The sequence below is a fragment of the Sebastes umbrosus genome, chromosome 21, assembly GCF_015220745.1.
Source record: "Sebastes umbrosus isolate fSebUmb1 chromosome 21, fSebUmb1.pri, whole genome shotgun sequence".
In the NCBI taxonomy this organism is placed as follows: domain Eukaryota; kingdom Metazoa; phylum Chordata; class Actinopteri; order Perciformes; family Sebastidae; genus Sebastes; species Sebastes umbrosus.
Genome location: NC_051289.1, coordinates 24201900 through 24224303, shown reverse-complemented (window position 1 = coordinate 24224303; position 22404 = coordinate 24201900). Strand labels below are relative to the sequence as shown.

The 22404-nt window shown below is 43.3% G+C and overlaps 1 protein-coding gene across 3 annotated transcripts in view; it reads left to right on the top strand.

Annotated features, from left to right (window-relative positions):
• itprid1 (ITPR interacting domain containing 1) overlaps window positions 1-22404 on the top strand; it is a 31533-nt gene that overhangs the window by 5273 nt on the left and 3856 nt on the right. For 2 of the 3 annotated variants that reach the window (XM_037756464.1, XM_037756462.1), the window contains 11 exons: window positions 451-504; window positions 1964-2012; window positions 8116-8193; window positions 8327-8529; window positions 9520-10037; window positions 11980-12040; window positions 13361-13473; window positions 14611-16935; window positions 19738-19865; window positions 20516-20627; window positions 21073-21792. In XM_037756464.1, coding sequence (XP_037612392.1) covers window positions 451-504; window positions 1964-2012; window positions 8116-8193; window positions 8327-8529; window positions 9520-10037; window positions 11980-12040; window positions 13361-13473; window positions 14611-16935; window positions 19738-19865; window positions 20516-20627; window positions 21073-21792 — 4361 coding nt within the window. Of the gene's footprint in view, window positions 1-450; window positions 505-1963; window positions 2013-8115; window positions 8194-8326; window positions 8530-9519; window positions 10038-11979; window positions 12041-13360; window positions 13474-14610; window positions 16936-19737; window positions 19866-20515; window positions 20628-21072; window positions 22235-22404 lie in introns of those variants that run through there. The other variant, XM_037756463.1, reaches the window with a different exon arrangement.

Below are 22404 nucleotides of genomic sequence, written 5' to 3'. Positions count from 1 at the left end.
GCCGTTTTGCGAGTACAAGTACATGAGCACAGTATCGGACCCGATACCCGATACTGTTATCGGTATTGGTGCATCCCTAATAATAATTCCTACAGTTCCAATAGGGCCTTCGCTGCCCGGCGTTGTCCTAAATATTCTTCATTCTGCACTTATTAATGACCAGGCAGCAGTGCAAGTTATGAAGAGAGTGGTGAGAAGAGGCAGTTATAGCACCATCTCTCTCAATGTAACGATAACAGTGTACTATTATATGTATTGTATACTGTATATATTACCTTGTGTGTTGTTATGTTTGCTATATATTGATGTCATGTAGCAAAAGAAGTATCGTGTCCTGAGGAAAAGGGATTATTCTCCTCTTCTCTCCCAACATGCTTTATGAATATGAGCTGATAGCATTGATTTAGTATTTTGTGGTTCTGATGTTGCCGTGTTCCTCTTCCCCTGCAGAGCCTCTGAGGAGGAACCCCAGCGGTGAGGATGACCTGGTCCTGGGTGTGGAAGGTAAACAGCCTCCTCCTCTGGACAGCAGGAATCTTTACAGGCGAACACTGTTCAGTTTAGGAGAGCAGGCCAGTGATTTATCTCTCTATCAGTGGGAATCTAACAACAGCAGCAGAGAGAGAATGTGGAGGAATTTATACTGAGAGGAGGGGAGGGGGTGCAGAGCGGTGGGGTGGAAATTCAAGTGTTGTGTTGCCTCGGCCGACCCGGGGCCAGTCCTCTACATGTGTCGAGGGTTTAGGGCGGGAGTCTGCAACCTGAAAAAAATTGTGGAAATGAATAATTGTTTTTTGTTTACATTTTCAATTTTATTTATCATTGTTGTAGGTCTATGGTACAACGGTACGATGGAGTATTAGGGCCACATTGAGGAAAAAATAATAAATCAGAGATTTCGAGAATAAAGTCATAGGTTTACGAGAAAAAAAAGTCGTAGTATTATGAGAATAAAGTCATAATATTAGTATATATATATCTATATATATATATATATATATATATATATAGTATAGTAGAAGTTATTTTTCGTGTTATTTTATTTTTTCTTGTAAAGTTATAACTTTTATTCTCGTAATATTATGACTTTTTTCTCATAATATTATGACTTTATTCTTGAAATCTCAGATGTTTTTTCCCTCACGGTGGCCCTAATACTCCATCGTACATTTGTTCTCTGGCCCCTCACTGCATTAGACTTATATACTATATACTTAGACAATAAACTGTATTACCTTCATCACAATGTTCGAATGTTTAGCGGCTCCAGACAGATTTTTTTTTTTTTTTTTGCCTAAAATGGCTCTCTTGATAGTAAAGGTTGTTGACCCCTGGTTTAGGGTTTTCCGGTACTGGCTTGTTGAAACCTTCAGGCCACACTACTGTGATATAAGATCAATGTGCTCCATAAAGATGATAAGATATGATATCAATATCTGTGTTGTGACATCAGAGCACTGTGGACCAAAACAAAACGGACACCAGCCATTACATGAGGAGTTTATTCTTTTACTTTTGCCCTTTAAAGGACACAGATAAAGGCCTGCAGGTTAACTGGACGTCGGAAATGATGTATGAATTTTAAAAACACAAAGGTATGACACTACAGAAGGAGAAAGACTACTTTGTTCTTGACACCATGCCAGTGTCAAATGGAGTCCCAGTCTGGGAGAGGGGAGGCAGAGTCTACTGCCAAAACCAAAACACCTACTGGAGGAAAAAGAAGAGAGGGAGGGAGAGAGAGAGAGAGCGAAAGAGAGAGAGAGAGAAAGTCTTTCCTAATATAGCTCAAGGAGCCTTGACACCAGGCCTGGACAGGATGTGCTGACTTTCAACCAGCAGAAAGTGGAGGAGACGTTCCCTGTGTTCTGCCTGCTGATTCCCTTCTCTTCTTGTGTCATGTATGGCCCCACGTGGCCTGTTTGCTTCCTCGTCCAGATAACATAACTTCTGTCTCCTGCAGCGTCTTTATATGGTGGCCAGGGAGTGAGGACGGTTCAGGAGTTTCTGCGGTAAGGACACCTCTCTTCTTCTTCTTCTTCTCATCTCCTGTCACACTGTGCAGTGCTGGAATGTAGAGCTGGACAGCTTCCGTCAGATCAAATTAACCTGTTTATAATCTTGAATCCAATTTGAAAACATTTCATTTTTAAGGTTGGAATTAATCAAAGTTTGTGTTGCGGCTCAAACTTCTATTGAAATTCTAGTCGCATTTAAAATGTATTTATGGTTCATTTATAACTTGAACAGATTTGTTTTGCAAAGATGACGTTGTCTCAGAGGCCTGTGAAACTCATCCCCTCAATCGAACCCGCCGTATAACCGATGTGAAGATTAGAATTAATGAGTACATAAATTAGATCTTGGATCAACAAACTTACAGCATCCCTAATCTCTGCTGAATGCCTTACCTTGTTGGAGGAACACAAAGCTGCTGGTTTAACTCAGGTTTCTGTTCCACCAACACAATAACTTAGTAACAGCGCTGTGCTCAGCTGCACCGAGCACATTCCCTGTCAAACCATCACACGTCTTATGTTAACCCTGCGGTGGGACCTCTTCTCTCTCTTACTGCTGCTAGTTTACTACATGTTGTGCACGTTCTCTCACTCGACTACACCGCTGCGATGCTCTCTGAACCCCACGAAAGCTATCTGAAACACTTTTTACGAAGCCCAGATCTATAACATGTTCAGCATACCTTTATAACACAATATAAGGGTTGACACATTGCAAAATCTCATAATCTCATGTTCATTATCCTGTTGGGCTTTAAAGGTTCCCATATCATGCTCATTTTCAGGTTCATACTTGTATTTTGGGGTTTCTACTAGAACATGTTTACATATTTTAATGTTTAAAAAAAAACCTTTAGTTTCCTCATGCCGTCTGCTTGAATATTCCTGTATTCATCCTCTGTCTGAAACGCTCTGTCTTAGTGCATTTCAATCGAATTGCAATGGAATTGTAACAGAATTGCGTTGCTAGGCAAAAGCTTGGGTCCGTGTTTACTTCCTGTCAGCCGATGTCGTTCACATACACTGCAACCAGGAAATAAACTGGGACACATTTAGAATGTTTAAACTTTGAAATGGTCGAAATATTGTAGATTTGTGACATCACAAATGGACAAAAACTTTAACGGCTTGTTTCAAAAGCTCAGTTTTCCGAATAAGGGCTGTGTGTGTTTCTCTGTGGATTGAGTGTTTCGATACTTTCATAGTATTTATATAGAACTTAAACCTGCTTTATAATATGAAAGCCATGAAAATGTCACTTTTTTTACAATATGGGACCTTTTAAGGTGTTCTGAACACAGCAGTGTCGTCTCTAACCGCAGCGGATGGAGAATGTCGAACCATCATACAGCTCACGGCGTTTAGGCGGCTCTAGTGAAGATACTTCATCAAACCTCAAGCACATTGTCCTGTTCCTTATGAGCAAAATGAGCTTGGCCTGGCTGGCTGTGATCCTTCCTTGCATGTTATTATGGTGATCCAAGTGACGCGTCCCAACAGTTCAATATTACTGTTGTAAACAGTTGTCTATTCAAACCAGCCCTATTTAGAGACAATAGGAGACTTTGAGAGGCAGATAAATGGAACACAACACAACAACACAGGAGATATTAAGAGGGTTGATAGAATGAAACACGTTACATTATGCAGATGAACACATATTAAATCACATTCATTTGAAGAGATGCATAAAGGCATTAGCTCTAATGTGGTTACAGAAGCACCTTTATGTTGAGAAGACCTGATAACCTCATGCAGAATAAGCAGAGTGATTAGAAGAAATGTCTGATATGTGCTTCACAAGTGTCACAAAGGACATGATACTACTGTATCATCTGTCTGATTATATTCTCTGCGAGATGTCCCGGGTTCAATTCCCGGACGAGCCCCCTATTTATGTTACGCTCCACTCTAGGGGTGTGGAAGCGCAACGTAAAATATAATAATTAAACAATCTATTTACAAATGCATGAACGAATCAACGGCCCAAATAACACACAAAAACAACTTCTCAAACAGGTTCTAACTAAACCCTGTAACAAAAGAAACAAACAAAAATACATGGGCTAAACCTAACTCCCTAACTTAAAACAGGAGAAAACAAATGAAATCAAATGGCGGTTCACCCCTACAGCTTCAGGATTAAAGTCCAATTTATTTATAAAGATACTTAAACTAAAGCTACACATGAAAAAAGCTATGTCTAACATGAGCTAAAGCAAACTGCACCACTCTACACGTGGTCACTACTTTAATACTTACTACAAACAGTTTACAACTACAACGCTACAAATGCTGTTGAAAAGATTGGTTTAGCGAGGAGGATCGAAGCAAACACCCGACAGCTTTCGAGCTTGTATCAGCTGTGTTTTCCCGGAAGTTAAATAGACCAACCCGCCGTCCTCAGCCAATCCGCAGCGGAGACGTCATCGAAGGCCAGCCAATGGAAACGGCACCTATTAACACAGATCCTCTGAAGAACACGAGAGCTCTCACACATTTAGCCATACCATTACCAGTACACAATTTATAGACATAAATACACATAAATACGACCGGCAGCCGTAACAGAAAGAATAAATGTTCTGTAGTTGATGAAACACTATTAGAAGGCTCCACTGCAGAGTGTCTCTGACTGACGGTTGTTAGTTCAGGCTGTGATAGCAGCTTCTGGACCTCAACAGATAGTTAGAGTCATATTTACCAGGCAAATCAGCCTAACCTCCCCCCCTGTGCACGCCACGGTTTGCATAGAAGGCGAAAGGATCAGAGGAAAGTTATTACAATGCTTGAAAGCTGTACAGAAAATATGAATCAGCTAAGAGCAGAGGGGGCAGAGGGGTATAAGAGATCAAGGACAACAGGTTCCAGGGTTCGGATCAACAAAGACCTGCTGCAAAATGTGAGTACACAGCAGCTGTTATTCACTGTATATCCTTTTGTGTACTGAAGATTCATCTCAATTCAAATCTTAGAGTTTTTTTTAAATTGGACCTATTCAACACACACCGAGGTGTTGAGAAAAAGACAGAAGACAGGAGGCTGCAGTTACTCTGACAACAGTAGGATGTGTTCAGAGTTTCCAAATAAGGTTTCATTAGTTCAAACAGGCTACAACAAGTCATCCATCAGACTATCAAACAGTAACCTTTCTCTGTGGGTTTTACTGTGTGATTGAAATAAGCGGGGCATGGTTAACATACTGTGTAACATCAACTGACATGTAACAGTTACAGTAACAGTGCATGCTCATGGGTGTTTCACGTTAGGTCTATATCAGGGGTCGGCAACCTTTACTATCAAAAGAGACATTTTAGGCAAAAAAATAAATACAAAAATCTGTCTGGAGCCGCAAAACATTTGATCATTGTGATGAAAGTAACACAGTTTATAGTCTAAGTATATAGTATGTAAGTCTAATGCAGTGAGGGCCAAAGAGCAAATGTACTACAGAGTATTAGGACCACATTGAGGGAAAAAATTCGGAGATTTACAGAATAATGTCACAATATTATGAGAAAAAACATTGTAATATTACGAGAATAATTACCTGTATATAAAATGAATTGAATTGAATTGAAAAAAATGATCTTAATCTTACAGTTTACAGTGTCACTATAAGTGGTCACGATGGTTAAATAAAAGTAGCTACTGTAACTTTTTCTCATAGTTAACAATTCCTATGAAAAGACCAGTTAGTCCGTCTCTCAATACTCTCTGACTTCCTGTCTGGAGCTCACAGACCCAACCCCATTGGTTCTGCAAAGGCTCAATAAATCCCTTAAACAGCTGCTCACTATTGTTTTTATCTAACGTTACGTAAACAGATGTAAATTGTTTATTTGTTGACTATGTTCAGCGATGGATTCATCCACATTTGGTGCTTTAATTACTTTTTTTCCCATTTTGAGTCAACTTTTTAAAATCAATTCTTCCCATTTAGACTTAATCCCACATAATATGGGGTTCAGTCTAAATAAACCACAGTGTGTGTGTTCATGGTAATGTAGGAACATGTCACCCAGTGCAACAGCTCATTGATAGGGGGTGTCACGACTCGATTTGACCTTCGATTAAAACATTGTTAGATTCATATCTAATATATATATTCAGATCAACAGATCATCGGCTTTATGCCCTGACAACTGTCATTTACACTTTCAAATTCTTCTTTAAAAAGAGAACTGGACTTCCTTTTTATTTAGAAAGTGTTTTAAAAAATGATATAGTGCTATAAAAAAATAAAAAATAAAAAGTTGCATCTCTTCAATACCAGGATCTGTGTGACTGTGTGATCTGTGACCCCTAGCTTGTTGCTTCCACTATCAGCTGCTCTGATTCAACAATGTTGAGTTGAAAAAAACGTGCATGTAGGCTGAAAGTCCACCGTGGTGTTGTTCTGTCAGGAGACGCAGTGACATAATGTTAAACCACGTAAGAGTAGAAGAGCTATGATGAGTAAGGAAATCTAACTAACTAACTAACTAACTAAAGTCTGCTAGCCGCTAGGCTAATTCCTGCAGTGTAAAACGCCGTAGGCATACAGGAAGTGCTCTGAGTATCGTAGCGACAGCAGGGACGGACCACATTTCCCATCATGCCTGTCTGGTCCTGAGTGCTGGACTGAGTAGTTTCAGTCTGCTGTTTTATGTTCCTTTTGTTAGTGTTTGTGATGTGATGTGTCTGTTCAGAGCATGGTGGCTGATGGTGGTAATAGTGATTGTTGTGTGTAACAATATATAAATTACATATGTCACGAAAGTTTATCAGCGTTGAGTTTCTCCCGCTGTCATCACTGACGTTGTTGCTGCCGTATTTATTCTTAGATGGAGTGTTAATGGAGCAGCATTATAGCCTGGCACTGATCGATCCGAACTCCATTCAGAAAACAAGCATTTTAAAAGTTGTTTGCTTGTCGTCTTGCGGACAGACCTGACAAAGCGTGAATTCAGACTTTTTACCAAACAGCATCATTATGTAGTTATTTCGGCTTCACTTTTGATCCGTTTACAACAACGTCGCTGCCATATTTACGCCTAGATGACGTTATGTTGAGTGATGATGGAGCAGCTACAATGTTAGCATGGCCTGGCACTGATCGATCAGAACTCCATTCAGAAAACAAGCATTTTAAAAGTTGTTTGCTTGTTGTGTTGCGGACAGACTTGTCAAAGCATGAAGTCTGTCTTTTTACAAATCAACATCATAATGTCGTTATTTCGGCATCGTTTTGATCCGTTTATTGTATTATTATTATTATTTTGGATTTATACCGCGGTAGTGACGTGTGGCTTGCTAGATACAGTCAGTGCAATGGGAGTGTATGTGAATACAGCTCGCCCCCGGATGACGTGATGAACCCAGACACGACGGCGTTTGGTTTTCTGACATATCTGGGACTTCCACAACATGTACAAAGCAGAAACAGTGGTTATTTCTTCCATGGCTGATGGAGGAAATGGAGGAGAGCGAGGCGAAAATTTGCTTCACACTTGGTGTGAATGCACGGTAGCACAATATGAAGCACAACATAACGTAACTTAAACGAACATTTAAACAATAGCACATGCACAACAACAGCACTATGTAATGATACATTGAACCGCTGACACGCTCCCCAGAAAACGTGAACACAGAACTGGTCTCCACCTTTTCATTTTGAAAGAGCAACAGCCAATGAGGAAACTCCAACAGTCGGCCGACCAATCCTGTAACTTCATCACTCAGTCAGTCAACTCAGGCAACAGACTTTTGCGTTTGTAGGGCTGGCCCTCTGCGGTCCAGCCAAAAAAATTTAGCCTGCTTTTGATTTCTGATTAAGAATTGAGATTGTGACACTCCTACTCATTGATGTGTATTTAATGGAGCTCTAAGGCACAGAGGAAGAAGAGATATCAGGCTTTGTTACACACTAGTTAGTCGCATCAATCCATTGTTGGTTTCACATGGGATTTATTGACAGTGAAAAAGAATAAAATAGAATGTCATAATAAACTTGAACTGATTTTTTACAAAAGGCAGATTACGAATTTGAACCATTTGAAACTCTTGTGTGACCGGAGCCGTGAACCCTCTGTTGTGTATTGTACCTGTTCAGGTGGAGCAGGTCGAGTCCAGCTCTCAGCAGGTGGAACAGCTTCAGCTCAGCAACCTCAGGTCACTCTGGACCACTCAGGTCAGACAAACACACACACACACACACACACACACACACACACACTTCAGATGCAACTGTGTATTAGTGTACAGTAGAGACACACAATGAGTTCTGAGCAAGGCTCCATTGGCCCCCCCTGTTGGACATACAGTGTGATGGACATACTCAACCTGTGGAAGGATGACCCAGAGGAGGTTCTGTTGGACCTGGGCTTTGGCTGTGACGAACCTGACCTCTCTGGACGCATCCCGGCTCGATTCATCAATCATCAGTCTCGGGCGAGAGGAATAAACCTCCAGGTGTTTCTGGAGGCCCAGAAGAACCGGCTGGACCTGGAGAACCCAGATGTCAGCAGTAAGTCTAAGTTCTATCTCACACAAGCTCCGCCCTCTATTGGATTCTATGGGTAATACTCTCCTCCAATAACGAGCAACGCATCCGCCCGCTGAACTTTGCATAAACGTAGCCGGCCAATCAGGACGCTCCCACTCCGCTCCCACTCAAGCCAGTGAGCCATGTCCTCCGTGGTTTTACGGCCCGGCTCACCCAGCTCAGGCAGCTGTTGTTTCACCCACCTCCCACCAGATATCAGATCCATTGAGGTGTATTAGGGCCCTGGTGTAGAGCATGCTGACTCACAGAAATGGCTGTGACACAGTAAATAGTGTGCGTCTGTGCGTCTCTGTGTGTGTCAACCTGCACTGATTAGCTCATCTCTATCACCTGTGTCTGTGTAGCAGGTTACCAGGGCAACCTTTGATGTTAACCTTTGACGTTAACTGATGAGTGAATCCTCAGTCAGACGGGGCTTTGCCCAGGTGTTTACCAGAGGTGCTCTTGTCAAACAACTGCCTCTCAGACAAAACAACCTAACTCACATCGCTTAGATTTGTTCACGTTAGGAGTTCGGCCCCTCTGATGGACACATAGTGGGAGATTTGTGTGTGTTTAGTGTCGAACGTGATCATGGGAGCAGTTTAGAAAACTGGTACTTTTGCTCTCTTACAGAAAGTTTCTGTCAAAGTTAACATGGCTCCCTAATGGGGATTTGCCTGGAGTTCCTGTCACTTACAGGCATTTACAGTCAAATGTGTAAGTCTGACTGATTCCATAGTAATATGTCTGCGGCCAGCACAAGATTTCCAACATTTGTATGAAAAAATGATGTAAGAGGAGCGGTGATATTAGTGTCGGATGAAAATGGTTGTTTTATAAATGTTGTATAATATCAGTGGATCATGCTGTAGACACTGCTGTCAACAGATCTGCTTACCGTAGCCCTCCTGTTTCATATTTGTTTGAATAACGTTTTCCTTGTCTTCTCTCTTCTCCTGTCTCCTTCAGATCGTTTTAGAGAGCTTGAGGTTCTCCAGCAAGTAACTACAGCATTCTCATCCTTGGTGGGGTCTTCCCCCTCCTCCCCCTCCTCAGGGAAAGCCCTGCCTCCGGAGGCCCGGGAGAGGAGGAGGCGCGTGGGCATGCTGTTCAGACGAGCATCGAAGAAGTCGCTCAGCCAAATCCACAGTCGTAAAAGCCAGGACCTAACCACGCCTGCTGCCAACGCGTCTCCCTGCGCCGCACCTGAGTCAGTGCAACCTCCATTCAGCCATGGAGACAAGAAAGTCCCCTTAAAGAGAGTCAAACCTGGACTTCTTCTAGAGACTGTGTGTCTGAGTCCTCTGGCAGAGGAGCAAGGAGCTGGTCCAGACCTTCAGCCCCAGCCTAACGTGGCTCCTTTGATAGCCCACGAGGGAGCACTGAGACACGGGCCCCTGACGGAAGGTCACCCCATGGCAGCCAACACGTTTTTACTGAGGAAGAAGAGCCCGGGGCCGACCAGGGAGTCATTTGAAATGGAAGAGGCAAGTTGAAGTACAACAGTTCTCAAAGTTCATCAAAGGCACCACCAACACTATTATAGCAGCGTGGTTCGTCTGTAGGACATTAGGCCCATGCACACATGGGGATCACTCCGGTAGTAATAAAAGTAATAATAAAAGGATGGTTTTGGAACACTAGACTTATTTGTTCCTCCAAGGAGACCGGAGGCTGTGTTCAGACTGCTTAACACAGGGGTCGGCAACCTTTACTATCAAAACAGCCATTTTCGGTAAAAAAAAAAAATATATATGTCTAGAGCCGCAAAACATTTGCAGCAAGGTATGGGGCCACATTGAGGAAAACAAATTTGAGATTTCGAGGATAAAGTTACACCTTTACGAGAAAAAGTCATAATATTACGAGAAAAAAGTCGTAATATTACGAGAAACAAGTCATAACTTTACTAGAAAAAAAGTCATAATATTACGAGAATAAAGTCATGACTTTACGAGAAAAAAAGTCGTAATATTACGAGAATAAAGTCATAACTTTACTAGAAAAAAAGTCATAATATTACGAGAATAAAGTCATAACTTTACGAGAAAAAAAGTTGTAATATAACGAGAATAAAGTCATAACTTTACGAGAAAAAAAGTCGTAATATCACGAGAATAAAGTCATAACTTTACGAGAAAAAAAGTCGTAATATTACGAGAATAAAGTCATAACTTTACGAGAAAAAAAGAAAATAACACGTAAAATTACTACTACTATACTACTACACATATATATACTTATACAATGACTTTATCCTCATAATACTATGACTTTTTTTCTCTTAAACTTCTGACTTTATTCTCATAATATTATGACTTTATTCTCGAAATCTCAGATTTATTTTTCCTTAATGTGACCCTAATACTACTTTGTACCATAGACCTACAACAACAATGAATACAAATGAAAATGTAAACAAAAAACTATTTTTTTAAAAATCCACGGGGAACCACTGGAGAGGAGCTAAAGAGCTGTGTGTGGCTACGGAGCCGCAGGTTGCTGACCCCTGGCTTATAAGATTTCAATGGTTACTTAAATGTACAAACCTCATTTCACCAAAAGACTCCAACTGTGCAACATTCCTGTTGTAGTTTTAAAATATTATATTTGTTTTCTATATGATTATACAGAAAAAAAAAATCCTTTATTGCTACGAATTTAATCCTGATGTCAGCTAAATGTTTACGACAGTTTTTTTTTTGTTTAATTGTTGTTGTTTTTTTCCGATCGACCCCGTTCATATACAACACATGGGCAAATATGTCTCCAGTGGTTTGCATTCATATCTAACTACTTCATATTGACTTACATTTTGCAACATATGCTGGCCAGTATTATTTTATATTTTATTTTTTTAACAATGATACATTTCGATTGAGTCTACATGCAAAAGTTCATATTTACCATTTTTTGGCAAAACATTCTCAATCAATGTTTTTCATTTTGTTTGACCTCCAGTGACAATAAACCTGATGTACATGTTTATGGTTCTGTTTGAGTTAAGTGTACTCAGTTCTTACTTTCACTTACCTACTTTTGTGTTGACTTCCTATTACTTTTCTCTCTGGAGAAGAACCGAGAAGAACATCACACTAATTCCTGCATTAGAACAAAATGTTGTGAACCAGTATGGTGTATATATATATATATATATATATATATATATATAACGGTACAGGACATTCATAATAGTTATAGGAGACAGGGTTGACATGAGAGGGGCAGAATATGAGAGACATCACTAATGGAAAGCCACAACCCCCAAATGGTGAAAGTCTTTAGTGAACTAACATAAAACTGAACATCATATCTTCACTAGGAGACACTGAGCTTTTGCAGTTGGATTGCATGATAACTCAGAAGCAATATTTCCCCTGCTGTAGTCACATTACTATTAACGTTGTCTTGTTTCATATGTCATTCCAGATCCAAAGTTTTGACGAAAGTAGTGCCACAGGGAACTACACAGGAGGAGCAGAACATTCAGGTGGGTCATTAAGCATATATTAATCTCATAAAGTTTTCATATTTTCTCTCTCTCTCCCGCTCGCTCTCTGTCATCGCTTTAAAGGTTATCTGGCTTTGCAGAGTGTTAGTTTTAGACCTGCAGTCGATGGGCACATGGATATGTAAATCATGTGCATACAAGTTTCATGGGACAATCGAGCATGATGTAAAGTCATTATTGGTCATTTTCATATTGGGGTCATTGACTGCATGTGATGTTTTCTGTCAGGGCAAGATGTTATGGTTTCACCAGTCGTACATTATATCAACCTTTATGATATCGTCACGTTTCAAATGCAAATGTGTGATAGAAGAAGCCCTTATTGGTTTTTCGTCTCTCCCTCCGGAGCAGCGACTACATTACAAAGTAGGACATTATTAATATTAGAACTCATCTTAAAGGGCCGCCAGACCTTTTAGGACAGGGTTCAGCAACCTGCGGCTCCGGAGCCACATGCAGCTCTTTAGCCCCTCTCCAGTGGCTCTCTGTGGATTTTTAAAAATGGAAATGAATAACTGTTTTTTGTTTACATTTTCATGTTTATTTATCATTGTTGTAGGTCTATGGTACGACGGTATGAAGGAGTATTAGGGCCACATTGAGGAAAATAAATAAATGTGAGGGTTAGGGATATTTCAAGAATAAATTCATAACATTACAAGAATAAAGTCATAGGTTTACGAGACAAATAGTCGTAATATTATGAGAATGAAGTCATAAGTTTATAAAGTAGTAATTTTACGTGTTATTTTATTTTTTCTCGTAAAGTTATGACTTTATTCTGGAAATCTCCAATTTTTTTCCCCTCAATGTGGCCCTAATACAACGTAGTACATTTGCACTTTGGCCCTCACTGCATTAGACTTATATACTATATACTTAGACTATAAACTGTGTTACCTTCATCACAATGCTCAAATGTTTTGCGGCTCCAGACACATTATTTTTTTTCTGCCTAAAATGGCTCTTTTGATAGTAAAGGTTGCTGACCCCTGTTTTAGGAAGTAGTCCTGTTTGCTATCTTACGCAGAGTTAGATGAGTCCTGCAGTTTACCCCCTGTGTCTGTCTTTGAGCTCAGTTAAGCTAAACACATGCTGAATGTACTGTATATACTGTATGTACTGGCCACACAGACATGACACTGACATCCTCTCGTGTGCCTCTTGGAAAGAAGGAAAACAACCACTTTTCCACAAAATCTAGGACTGTTGCTTTAAATCCTTCACAACCTGTGATCCGCTGGATGTTATGCTATGATTATAATGCACGGTCCCTCCTTCCCCTGTGTGTTTACCCAGCGCGGGGTGTGATCCGGACCAACAGCTGCCAGTCAGACAGCAGTGGTTTCCTGGAGGAGCCCTTCATCCCCTCCCTCTCTCAGCAGGCGTCACCAGCACCTGATCTCATCAAGGTCTCTTCTCACTTACTAACAGACACTCACAAACCACTGTACCTCTTTAAATCACACCCGCTGACTAGATCACACAACATGACGTATAATATAGACAGTATTAGGGGTGTCACGATTTTGATTCTAAATTGGAAATCGATCGAAATGAAATGCAGGATGGTTGATTATTTTTTTGTACTTTAAAAATATACTTTTGTTTCTACTATAAACCAGCGCAAACATCACACTTACTAACATCAGCCACCATGTTCTGAACCGACACGTTACATTACAAACACTAACTATAGTAACATTTGCATTTTGGAACATAAAACAGCACACTGAAATTACTCAGTCCAGGTAGGCATGATGGGAAATGTGGGCCGTCCCTGGCTGCATCTCAAGTCTCTTATTTGTCGTTTCCTCGCTCCTCGCCCCTCGCTCCTCAGTCCTCGCTCCTCGCTCCTCGCTCCTCACTAGAACCGGAAGATGTTACGGTGCGCCATCTTGAAGACCGTCTCAAAGCGCTTATTTCTGCACAGAGGAGCGAGGAGCGAGGAGGGATCTATGAGGAGCCATGAGCGAGGACACGCGAGAGCAGCCTTAACAGAAGTCTTTTACCGACCGACACGCCCCCTTATTGTATATCAGTTACTGATCGGACGCTGCAGCCGATCGGACTGATCTGATACACGCCAACATCAGTGAGTTTTTTTACCGGAGTGAAGACAGATCACAGATTAAAAGTTTTATAGTTAAGTTCTATCTTCTGATACACCGTCTAGTTAAAATCTGTGTTAACTGTCGGTGTGAACAACAGACGGACCGTGTTGATGGTAAAGTGTTCCAGCAGCAGAAGGACCTGCAGTATCTCTGCTTCACACACTGAAGCATCCTGTTACTGAAAGAGCTGTTTAACACTGACAACAGACGGACCTCTAACAACACAGATACTGATATTGTAATGATTACGTACTGAGGTGGGGTCACACAGATACTGGTATTGTAATGATTCTGTACTGGTCACAAATCGTGACCTTAAAACGTAAAGTCAAATTGAACGGTGGATTAGAAGAATCATGTCACCCCTATCCAGTGTATATAGGACAGTGAATGTGTCTGGTTGTTTGACTGTCTGTGTTGTGTGTTTGCTTTCAGGCTCTGTCAGGCCTGTCAGGAGGCAGCAGTGAGAGGCCGGACTCCCCCTCTCCTTCTTCCCCTCAGACCCCTCCATCTCTCCTGCTCTCCTCCTCTATGACCGGTCCTTCACCACAGCCTTTGTTTGTCTTTAGCCCTTCCCCATCTCCTGTCTCGCCGTGTCTCCCAAAATCTGACCTGTGCAACTCAGAGACGGAGACGCCGCCAGATCAGGACGAGTCTTCGCCTGCTTCGCTGCCTGCATCGGCGTGTGAAGACCTTCCTCCTCGCTCTTCCTCACTGGAGGACGTGACTCACTCCCGTCATCCAGATCTCCCTTCTCCTGCAACCTTCATCTCTCCGTCCCCGACGTCTGCCCCCATGCAACTTGCCCCGGTGATTAGAGGGTCGGAGGAGATTGAAACTGAGGACAAGGATGCTCCACCCGTCCACCTCTCTACTGTACTTCATGATTCTGAAGGCACAGGCCACTCTAGCTGTTCAAGTGTCCCTCCTCCTGCCTCGTCCCCCTCTCCCTCTATGTCTTCTCCAAAGTCTGACTCCCCCTCTGGAAGTCCAGGGAACTCCCTCTCTGCTGCTTGTGGCTTATCATCTTTACCTCCCTCTGCCCCTCCTGATTTTCATTGTCCACGGTTTTTAGCCTCTCCGCCACTAAGCGAGTCCCTCTCACAGTCCGGGAGTCCAGAAAACAATCAAAAAGATTCCCTTATCCCAGACTCAGATGGAATAGACCTCTCTGATCCACCTACCGATACACAAAAGGAAGAGGAAGAAACACCCTCCTCTCTCTCCTTTCAGTTGGACGAGGACAATCCCTCGGCTCCATCCTCTCCCGTTCTGGACTCCTCTGAATTGGAAGAGCGCCCTCCTAACCCTCCCGTTGCAGTTTCTCAGCCTGCCCTGTCATCACAGTCACATGATTCAGATGGTCTGATGGATCCAGCTGTCGGGAGAATTTCAGACCAGATTGAGCAGTCCATCTCCCAATATGATGATACAGCAGAGCCTGCTCCAGCCTCTCCTGTCCACGATGTTATTCATGTTAAGACGAATCACCTCTCCTTGGACTTTGAGGATACCCATCAGAGGAATGGAAAGGGGGCGGTAAAGGTTGAGAGACATGCTGACACTGTGCAGACTCAAGAGGCTGCTGTTTACATCTCAGATACAGAGAGTTATGCAGGCCTGTCAGAAGCTTCTAGATTAGTCTCTAAGGAAGTATGTAACCAAACAGAAATAGATCCACAGCTCCCATCCTGCAGTTTGCACGATGAGCTTTCAACTGGAACCCAACCGGAAGAGAGTCAAAGGGAAGTAGTTAATGGCTCAGAAAGTGAATCACTCAGAAGTTCTTCAGTTTTACGTGACGATGTGCCAGAGACACACAGTAGAACTGAAGTACAACCAAAAGATCTAATCAAGATTGAGAGCTTGGATCTGGTATTTCAAACCTCAGTGGACGACTCGGAAAGTGACTACGGAGATGTGGACGCCTTTTTTCAGCAGCTAGATACTGAAGGGCGAGCCTATTGGGCAGAACCCATCCAGGTTTCCAATCCAACACCTGGGCTGGAAGAGTCAGCCAGATTTGAGGCCTCAGACGGATCTCCTGATCTCCCAGCTGTTCTAGATTCATCTTCATCCACAGCCAGAGCTATGCCTTTATCTTCCTCAAGGTCAATGGACACTGACCAGATGTCACAAAATGCAATGGCCTCTTCCGATACACCCTCCTCCTTGAGCCTAGCTCCATCCCCACCCCCCAACGCAACCCCAGACCTCAAGTCATTGAGCCGATCTGTTTCTGTCCAGATGTCTTCATCTCCATCTTCTCACATTGTCCACAGGAAGGACGTTCCCTACACGACTGACTCAAAACGCACTTTTCCCCCAAGCGTTCGCCCTTTGGACACCTCCACCCCTTTCCGTGCCGTCCAGTCATGGACAGACCTGCAGCTTCAACGAAACACTCTCACCAAGAAGTTATCACAGGGGGCTCTTCATACCGCCCCGGAGGAAGTCACCGTATCCACAAGTGGCACAGAAACGATACAAAGACCTACGCTGAACTTCACTTCGTCTCAATATGACTGGCAGTCACAGGACTGTCTCTCTGGGATGACTAGAAGTAACCGTACTCTGTCGGTCTCCGTGGATAAAGGGCTGTGGCCCGATGAGGACGAAGAGGTGGATTGGAATGGACATGAAGATGAGGAGAAGCTTTGGGAAGGCAATCAAACAGCCACCATAGCATGCTGCTGCTCCTGTGACCACCAGTGGACCTGCTGTACTCAGGACAAGCAACACACTCTGGGAGACGTCCCTGTGAGTAATCCCACACTCTCCGTAGTGCGTCTTCATTTCACTTTACACATTCACATCCATAGCTAGATATTTATTGTTTTATACGTTTGCAAGTTGGATGTGGCAACAAATGTTTAGTGGCTGTACTGGATATGGATATATTTTGTTGCTTCTAACTTTATCTCTGGTCACTCATTTTAAATGTCAGTAAAAGAGACCGTCTTCACCTAAACATGCTAGGCAGGCGCATGCTCGCTGCTAATTTGCAGCACGCTGTTTTGTCCTCCATACATTGACTATTTACTATCAGACACACCCACCCAACACGTTCTCATCCCAACTCGTCACATACCGCCGCTTTGTCACACCCCTTAGCGTCACTCCCCTTAGCTTCGAGCCCCTTTAGCCTCACGCCCCTTAGCGTTAAGCCCCTTTACCCTCACGCCCTTTAGGGTCATGCCCCTTAGCGTCACGGCCCTTTAGCGCCACGCATCACGCCCCTTAGAGTTAAGCCCTTTTAGCATCACGACCCTTAGCGTCATGGCCCTTTAGCATCACTCCCCTTAGCGTCACGCCCCTTTAGCCTCACGCCCCTTTAGTGCCACACCCCTTTAGCGTCACTCCCCTTTAACGTCACGCCCCTAAGCGTCACGTCCCTTAGACTCATGCCCCTTAAGCGTCACGCCTCTTAAAGTCACGCCCCTTAGCGCAAAGCCCCTTAGAGTCACGCCCCTTAGCGCAAAGCCCCTTAGAGTCACGCCCCTTAGCGCAAAGCTCCTTAGAGTCACGCCCCTTTAGTGTCACTCCCCTTAGCGTCACGCCACTTAGCATCACGTCCATTTAGCATCACGCCCCTTAGCGTCACGCCTCTTAAAGTCACGCCCCTTAGCGCTAAGCCCCTTAGAGTCACGCCCCTTAGCGTCACGTCCCTTGAGCGTCACGCCCCTTAGACTCACGACCCTTTAGCGTCACGCCTCTTAAAGTCACGCCCCTTAGCGCCAAGCCCATTAGAGTCACGCCCCTTAGCGTCACACCCCTTTAGTGTCACTCGCCTTAGCGTCAAGCCCCTTTAGCGTCAAGCCCCTTTAGCGTCACGCCCCTTTAGCGCCACGCTAGCATCAAGCCCCTTTAGCGTCACGCCCCTTTAGCGTCATGCCCCTTAGCGTCACGCCCTTAAATGTCATGCCCCTTTAGCGTCACACCCCTTAGTATCACGCCCCTCTGGTGCCACGCCCCTTTAGAATCACGCCCCTTAGCGTCACGCCCCATTAGCGCCACGCCACCTTAGCGTCACGCCCCTTTAGCGTCACGCCCCTTAGCGTTATGCGCCTAAGCATCACGCCCCTTAGCGTCACGCCACTTTAGCCTCACGCCCATTAGCATCACTTTAGGTTTAGGCAACAAAACCACGATAGTTAGGTTTAGGAAAAAAATGACATGGTTGGGCTTAAAACTCCTACGCTTGTACAGTGAAAATGACACTGAACGTTGTGAACACGGGACACGAGTGCGGTGTGTCTCATAAAAGGTGTCTTGTGCGGCAGTATTGAATGCAGACGGCCATGACAAAGCCTCGGTATTTTACGCCCTGGGATTGAGAACGGGCTGGCCCATCTGAACTCTCTTCCTCCCCTGTGCCCACAACAAAGACTGACACACCCTGAAATGCTGTTCGACTTCTTTCTATTCCTGTCTACCAGCTACTGCTACGAATGAACAACAGAATCAGTCAACATCGTTTTGGTCGGTGAAACGGTTTCTTCCGACTACCGATCTTGATTTTTTTTGTACTCACCAGTGTTAGAAACAGGAGTGAGCTGTGTGCTATGACGGGTCCATCTTCCAATGAGTCACCATGTTTGATATAAACAGTGTATTGTCACGTTACCATAGTTCTTGAGATGGAGGCCTTTCAAAGCCAGGACCACATTAACATATCAATGTCTCATTAGCATGTGGAGCTTGTGGAGCTCTCTGAGATTTGGACAGAGTCTGTTTGTTTCAGGTACAGAATGTGATGCACAGAAGCTGAATAATGCCTCCTCAGGTTTAGTTCTGACTCTGGGGACAGTAAGCACTAGCAGACCGGACCCAGACCATCTGAGAGGTCTGGATGGTTAGCAGCAGATCAGAAACCTTTCAGTACTTTATAATCCAGTAGCAGTTTTCAAATAAATTGTTTGACATGCAAAAAGCCAGTGCAAACACCTGAGAACTTGACTGATGTGGTCCACTTTCCTGGTCTTAAGTAAAAGTAGCGTTACCGCTATTTATTACACGGCTGTGTTGAATACTCGATTCTGATTGGTCAATCACGGCGTTCTGCGGTCTGTAATTTCTTTATAACAGACCGTTGCTATGGGCGCAGCTCTGATGTTGGACTCTGGCGAACCGTTTTTTGCGTCAAAATATAGATTTCTTAAGTAAGTAGCTGTGTAATAAACGTGATAATGTACAGCTAGCGGGTCGTTGTTGTGAAAGAATCCCGGACAGGGTGATGCTGCACCCCGACGCGAAGCCCTTACGTAAAAATACAACATAAAAGTAAAGGTCCTGCATGGAGTGGCTGTGGTTCAGGAGGTAGAGCGGGTTGTCGACTAACCGGAAAATCGGCATGTCCATCCTCGGCTCTTCCAAGAAATGTCTGTTAAATAAAAGTATAAAAATATGTTGTTTAAATACAGTAAAATTAAGTGAATAAAATATTGTAAAAAAACAGAAAAGAATTTAATGGATGTGAACATACAGAAAATCTGACGGTTACATTTACACAAGTTCCTTTATCTGGTTTAGTGTTTGAAAGGTAACTCTTGCTCTCTACAGTACTCTCTGGATGAGTTGGAGGAGATGATGCTGAGTCTGCAGCAGTTTCGCTCAGTACTCAGTAACATGGAGGAGCAGCTCTCTGAGGACCAGGCTGCAGTTTACAGCGCTCTCTCTGACCAGGACAGGTACACAGTCCAGTTTACACAGCTCTGTTTGGACCCTGACACGTTCACTCAGTCTCAGCATTAAGGCTACTACATTCTGACTATAGTCTATAATGATATAATGTATTTGGCTCTAAAGATCCTTATGAGAGAGTAACTCATAATTACAAGATATGGTGTCTATTTTCTTTTGTGAATGCAATGTGCTTCCGTTATAATAATACAGGGTCTACAGTACGACGGTCCGACAGAGTATTAGGGTCACATTGAGGGAAAAAAGATTATCTGAGATTTCGCGAATAAAGTCATAATATTACGAGAATAAAAGTCATAATATTATGAGAATAAAGTCAGAAGTTTAAGAGAAAAAAGTCGTAGTATTATGAGAATAAATTCATAATATTAGTATATATATATGTATATATGTATAGTAGAAGTAATTTTACGTGTTACTTTCTTTTTTTCTCGTAAAGTAATGACTTTATTCTCTTAATATTATGATTAATAATAATATAATAATATTATTTTTTTTTGCCTAAAATGGCTCTTTTGATAGTAAAGACCAAATAATCTGTTGTCATCTTAACAGTAAATCATTCTCTTGAAATGTATGTGTAATAAGCAAGTTGTTTTATTTGAAATAATACCACTGTGTGTGTGTGTGTGTGTAGGGAGAAGGTCCAGGACATAGAGGAGCTGAGGCGAGCAGTGAAACAGGAGGCTCGAGAGCTGGAGATGCAGCTGAATGAACTGGCCCATCACTATGACGACAGCTTGAAAATGGTAATACACTGAGTCACACTGCACACTGGGAGAGCAGTCCTCATGGAAAAGATGTGGGAAAAAGGAACTAAATGCACTGACGATAACTGATATCCGTTAAAATGTCAATGACTGCCATCGATTATGAAATAAAGTATCATCATTCTGATATTAAAGTAAATGGGCACCAACTGAAAACTGAGGAATCGTATCAAACATCTAATGGTAGTGAAGCTGCCCAGAACAACCACAGTCTGATCTGCTGGAGCGGTTGGGGTTAAGGGCCTTGCTCAAGGGCTCCTCCAGGTCTTAAACCCGTTGCTCTGACCTTCAGGCCACCACTGCCCTGCACTTGTTGGCATTTTGTCTTGACTTGACTGTATATTACCGATAGAAAGGAAAGTGGTAATCTTTTTTTTTACTATGTACAGTATGTTTTCTGATTATAATCTTTGTTTTTGAGTAGAAGATGCACAGACTGTTGGAGGAGCAGTCACTGCTCTGCTCTCAACTCTTTCTACCTGGAAGGAGCCCCGCCTCCAGCAGGACAGTAGCCACTCAGAGCTGTCTGCAGCCCTGGATCCCTCCGGATGACGGCTCCTCCAGGATCCCTACGGCTGATGGCTCCCCTTGGATCCCTCCGGCTAACGGCTCCTCCAGGATTCCTCCGGCTGACGGCTCCTCCAGGATCCCTCCGGCTGACGACTCCTCCAGGATCCCTCCGGCTGACGGCCCCCCTTGCATCTCTCCGGCTGACGGCTCCTCAAGGATCCCTCCGGCTGACGGTTCCTCCAGGATCCCTCAGGCTGACGGCTCCTCCTGGATCCCTCCGGCTGTCGACTCCCCTAGGATCCCTCCGGCTGACGAATCCTCCAGGATCGCTCCGGCTGACGACTCCTCCAGGATCCCTTCAGCTGACGGCTCCTCCTGGATCCCTCCGGCTGGGGACTCCTCCTGGATCCCTCCGGCTGACGGCTCCTCCTGGATCCCTCCGGCCGACGGCTCCTCCTGGATCCCTCCGGCTGACGGCTCCTCCTGGATCCCTCCGGCCGACGGCTCCTCCTGGATCCCTCCGGCTGACGGCTCCCTCAGCCAGTCGCCTCCTGGATCAAAGTGCATCTGCGAGGGCCTGGGCTGTTCTCCCACTAAGGCAGACAAGCTGGACATGATGGGCTTCCTCCAGAGAGTAAGAACATAATAACACTTTATTAAATGTACGTAGGGAAACAAGTAGAGAGGGAGCAATCAGCTACTCTTGCCTGCTACATTCAAGACTTACAACTCAGCTTTTCTGAACCAATATATTTGGGCAGATGGCATCTTTTTAAAAAGTGGAACTCACATTTCTGGAGATATTAACATGTGTGATGTAATCCTGATCACATGAGTTAATGGGAGAGACAACAGGAGATATCAACTGATTAAAATAATAACTGATAGATAAATGTTTCTGTGTCAGGGCTGCTCTATGTTAAATAATGTATGCACAATAATAAATATACACAAAAACTGCATTTGCATTTACAATTCACTACAATGTACAGTATAATATGTGTTATTTGCCTCTTTGTAATTAAATAGAACATATTTTAAACTGTCTTGCGGTCGATTTCAGTCCTTTTCAACCTCAATTTTACAAAATCAGTGGAAGTTTTTAGCATTCTACAACCTATGTCTTATTGTCATAGTTTTGTCTTGCCCAGCTTAACATTGTACACATCGCTGTCATTGTGTATTAATGTGTATATTAATATAAAAATTAAATAAATTATCTAGGAAGAGCTAGACAACAGTCAGT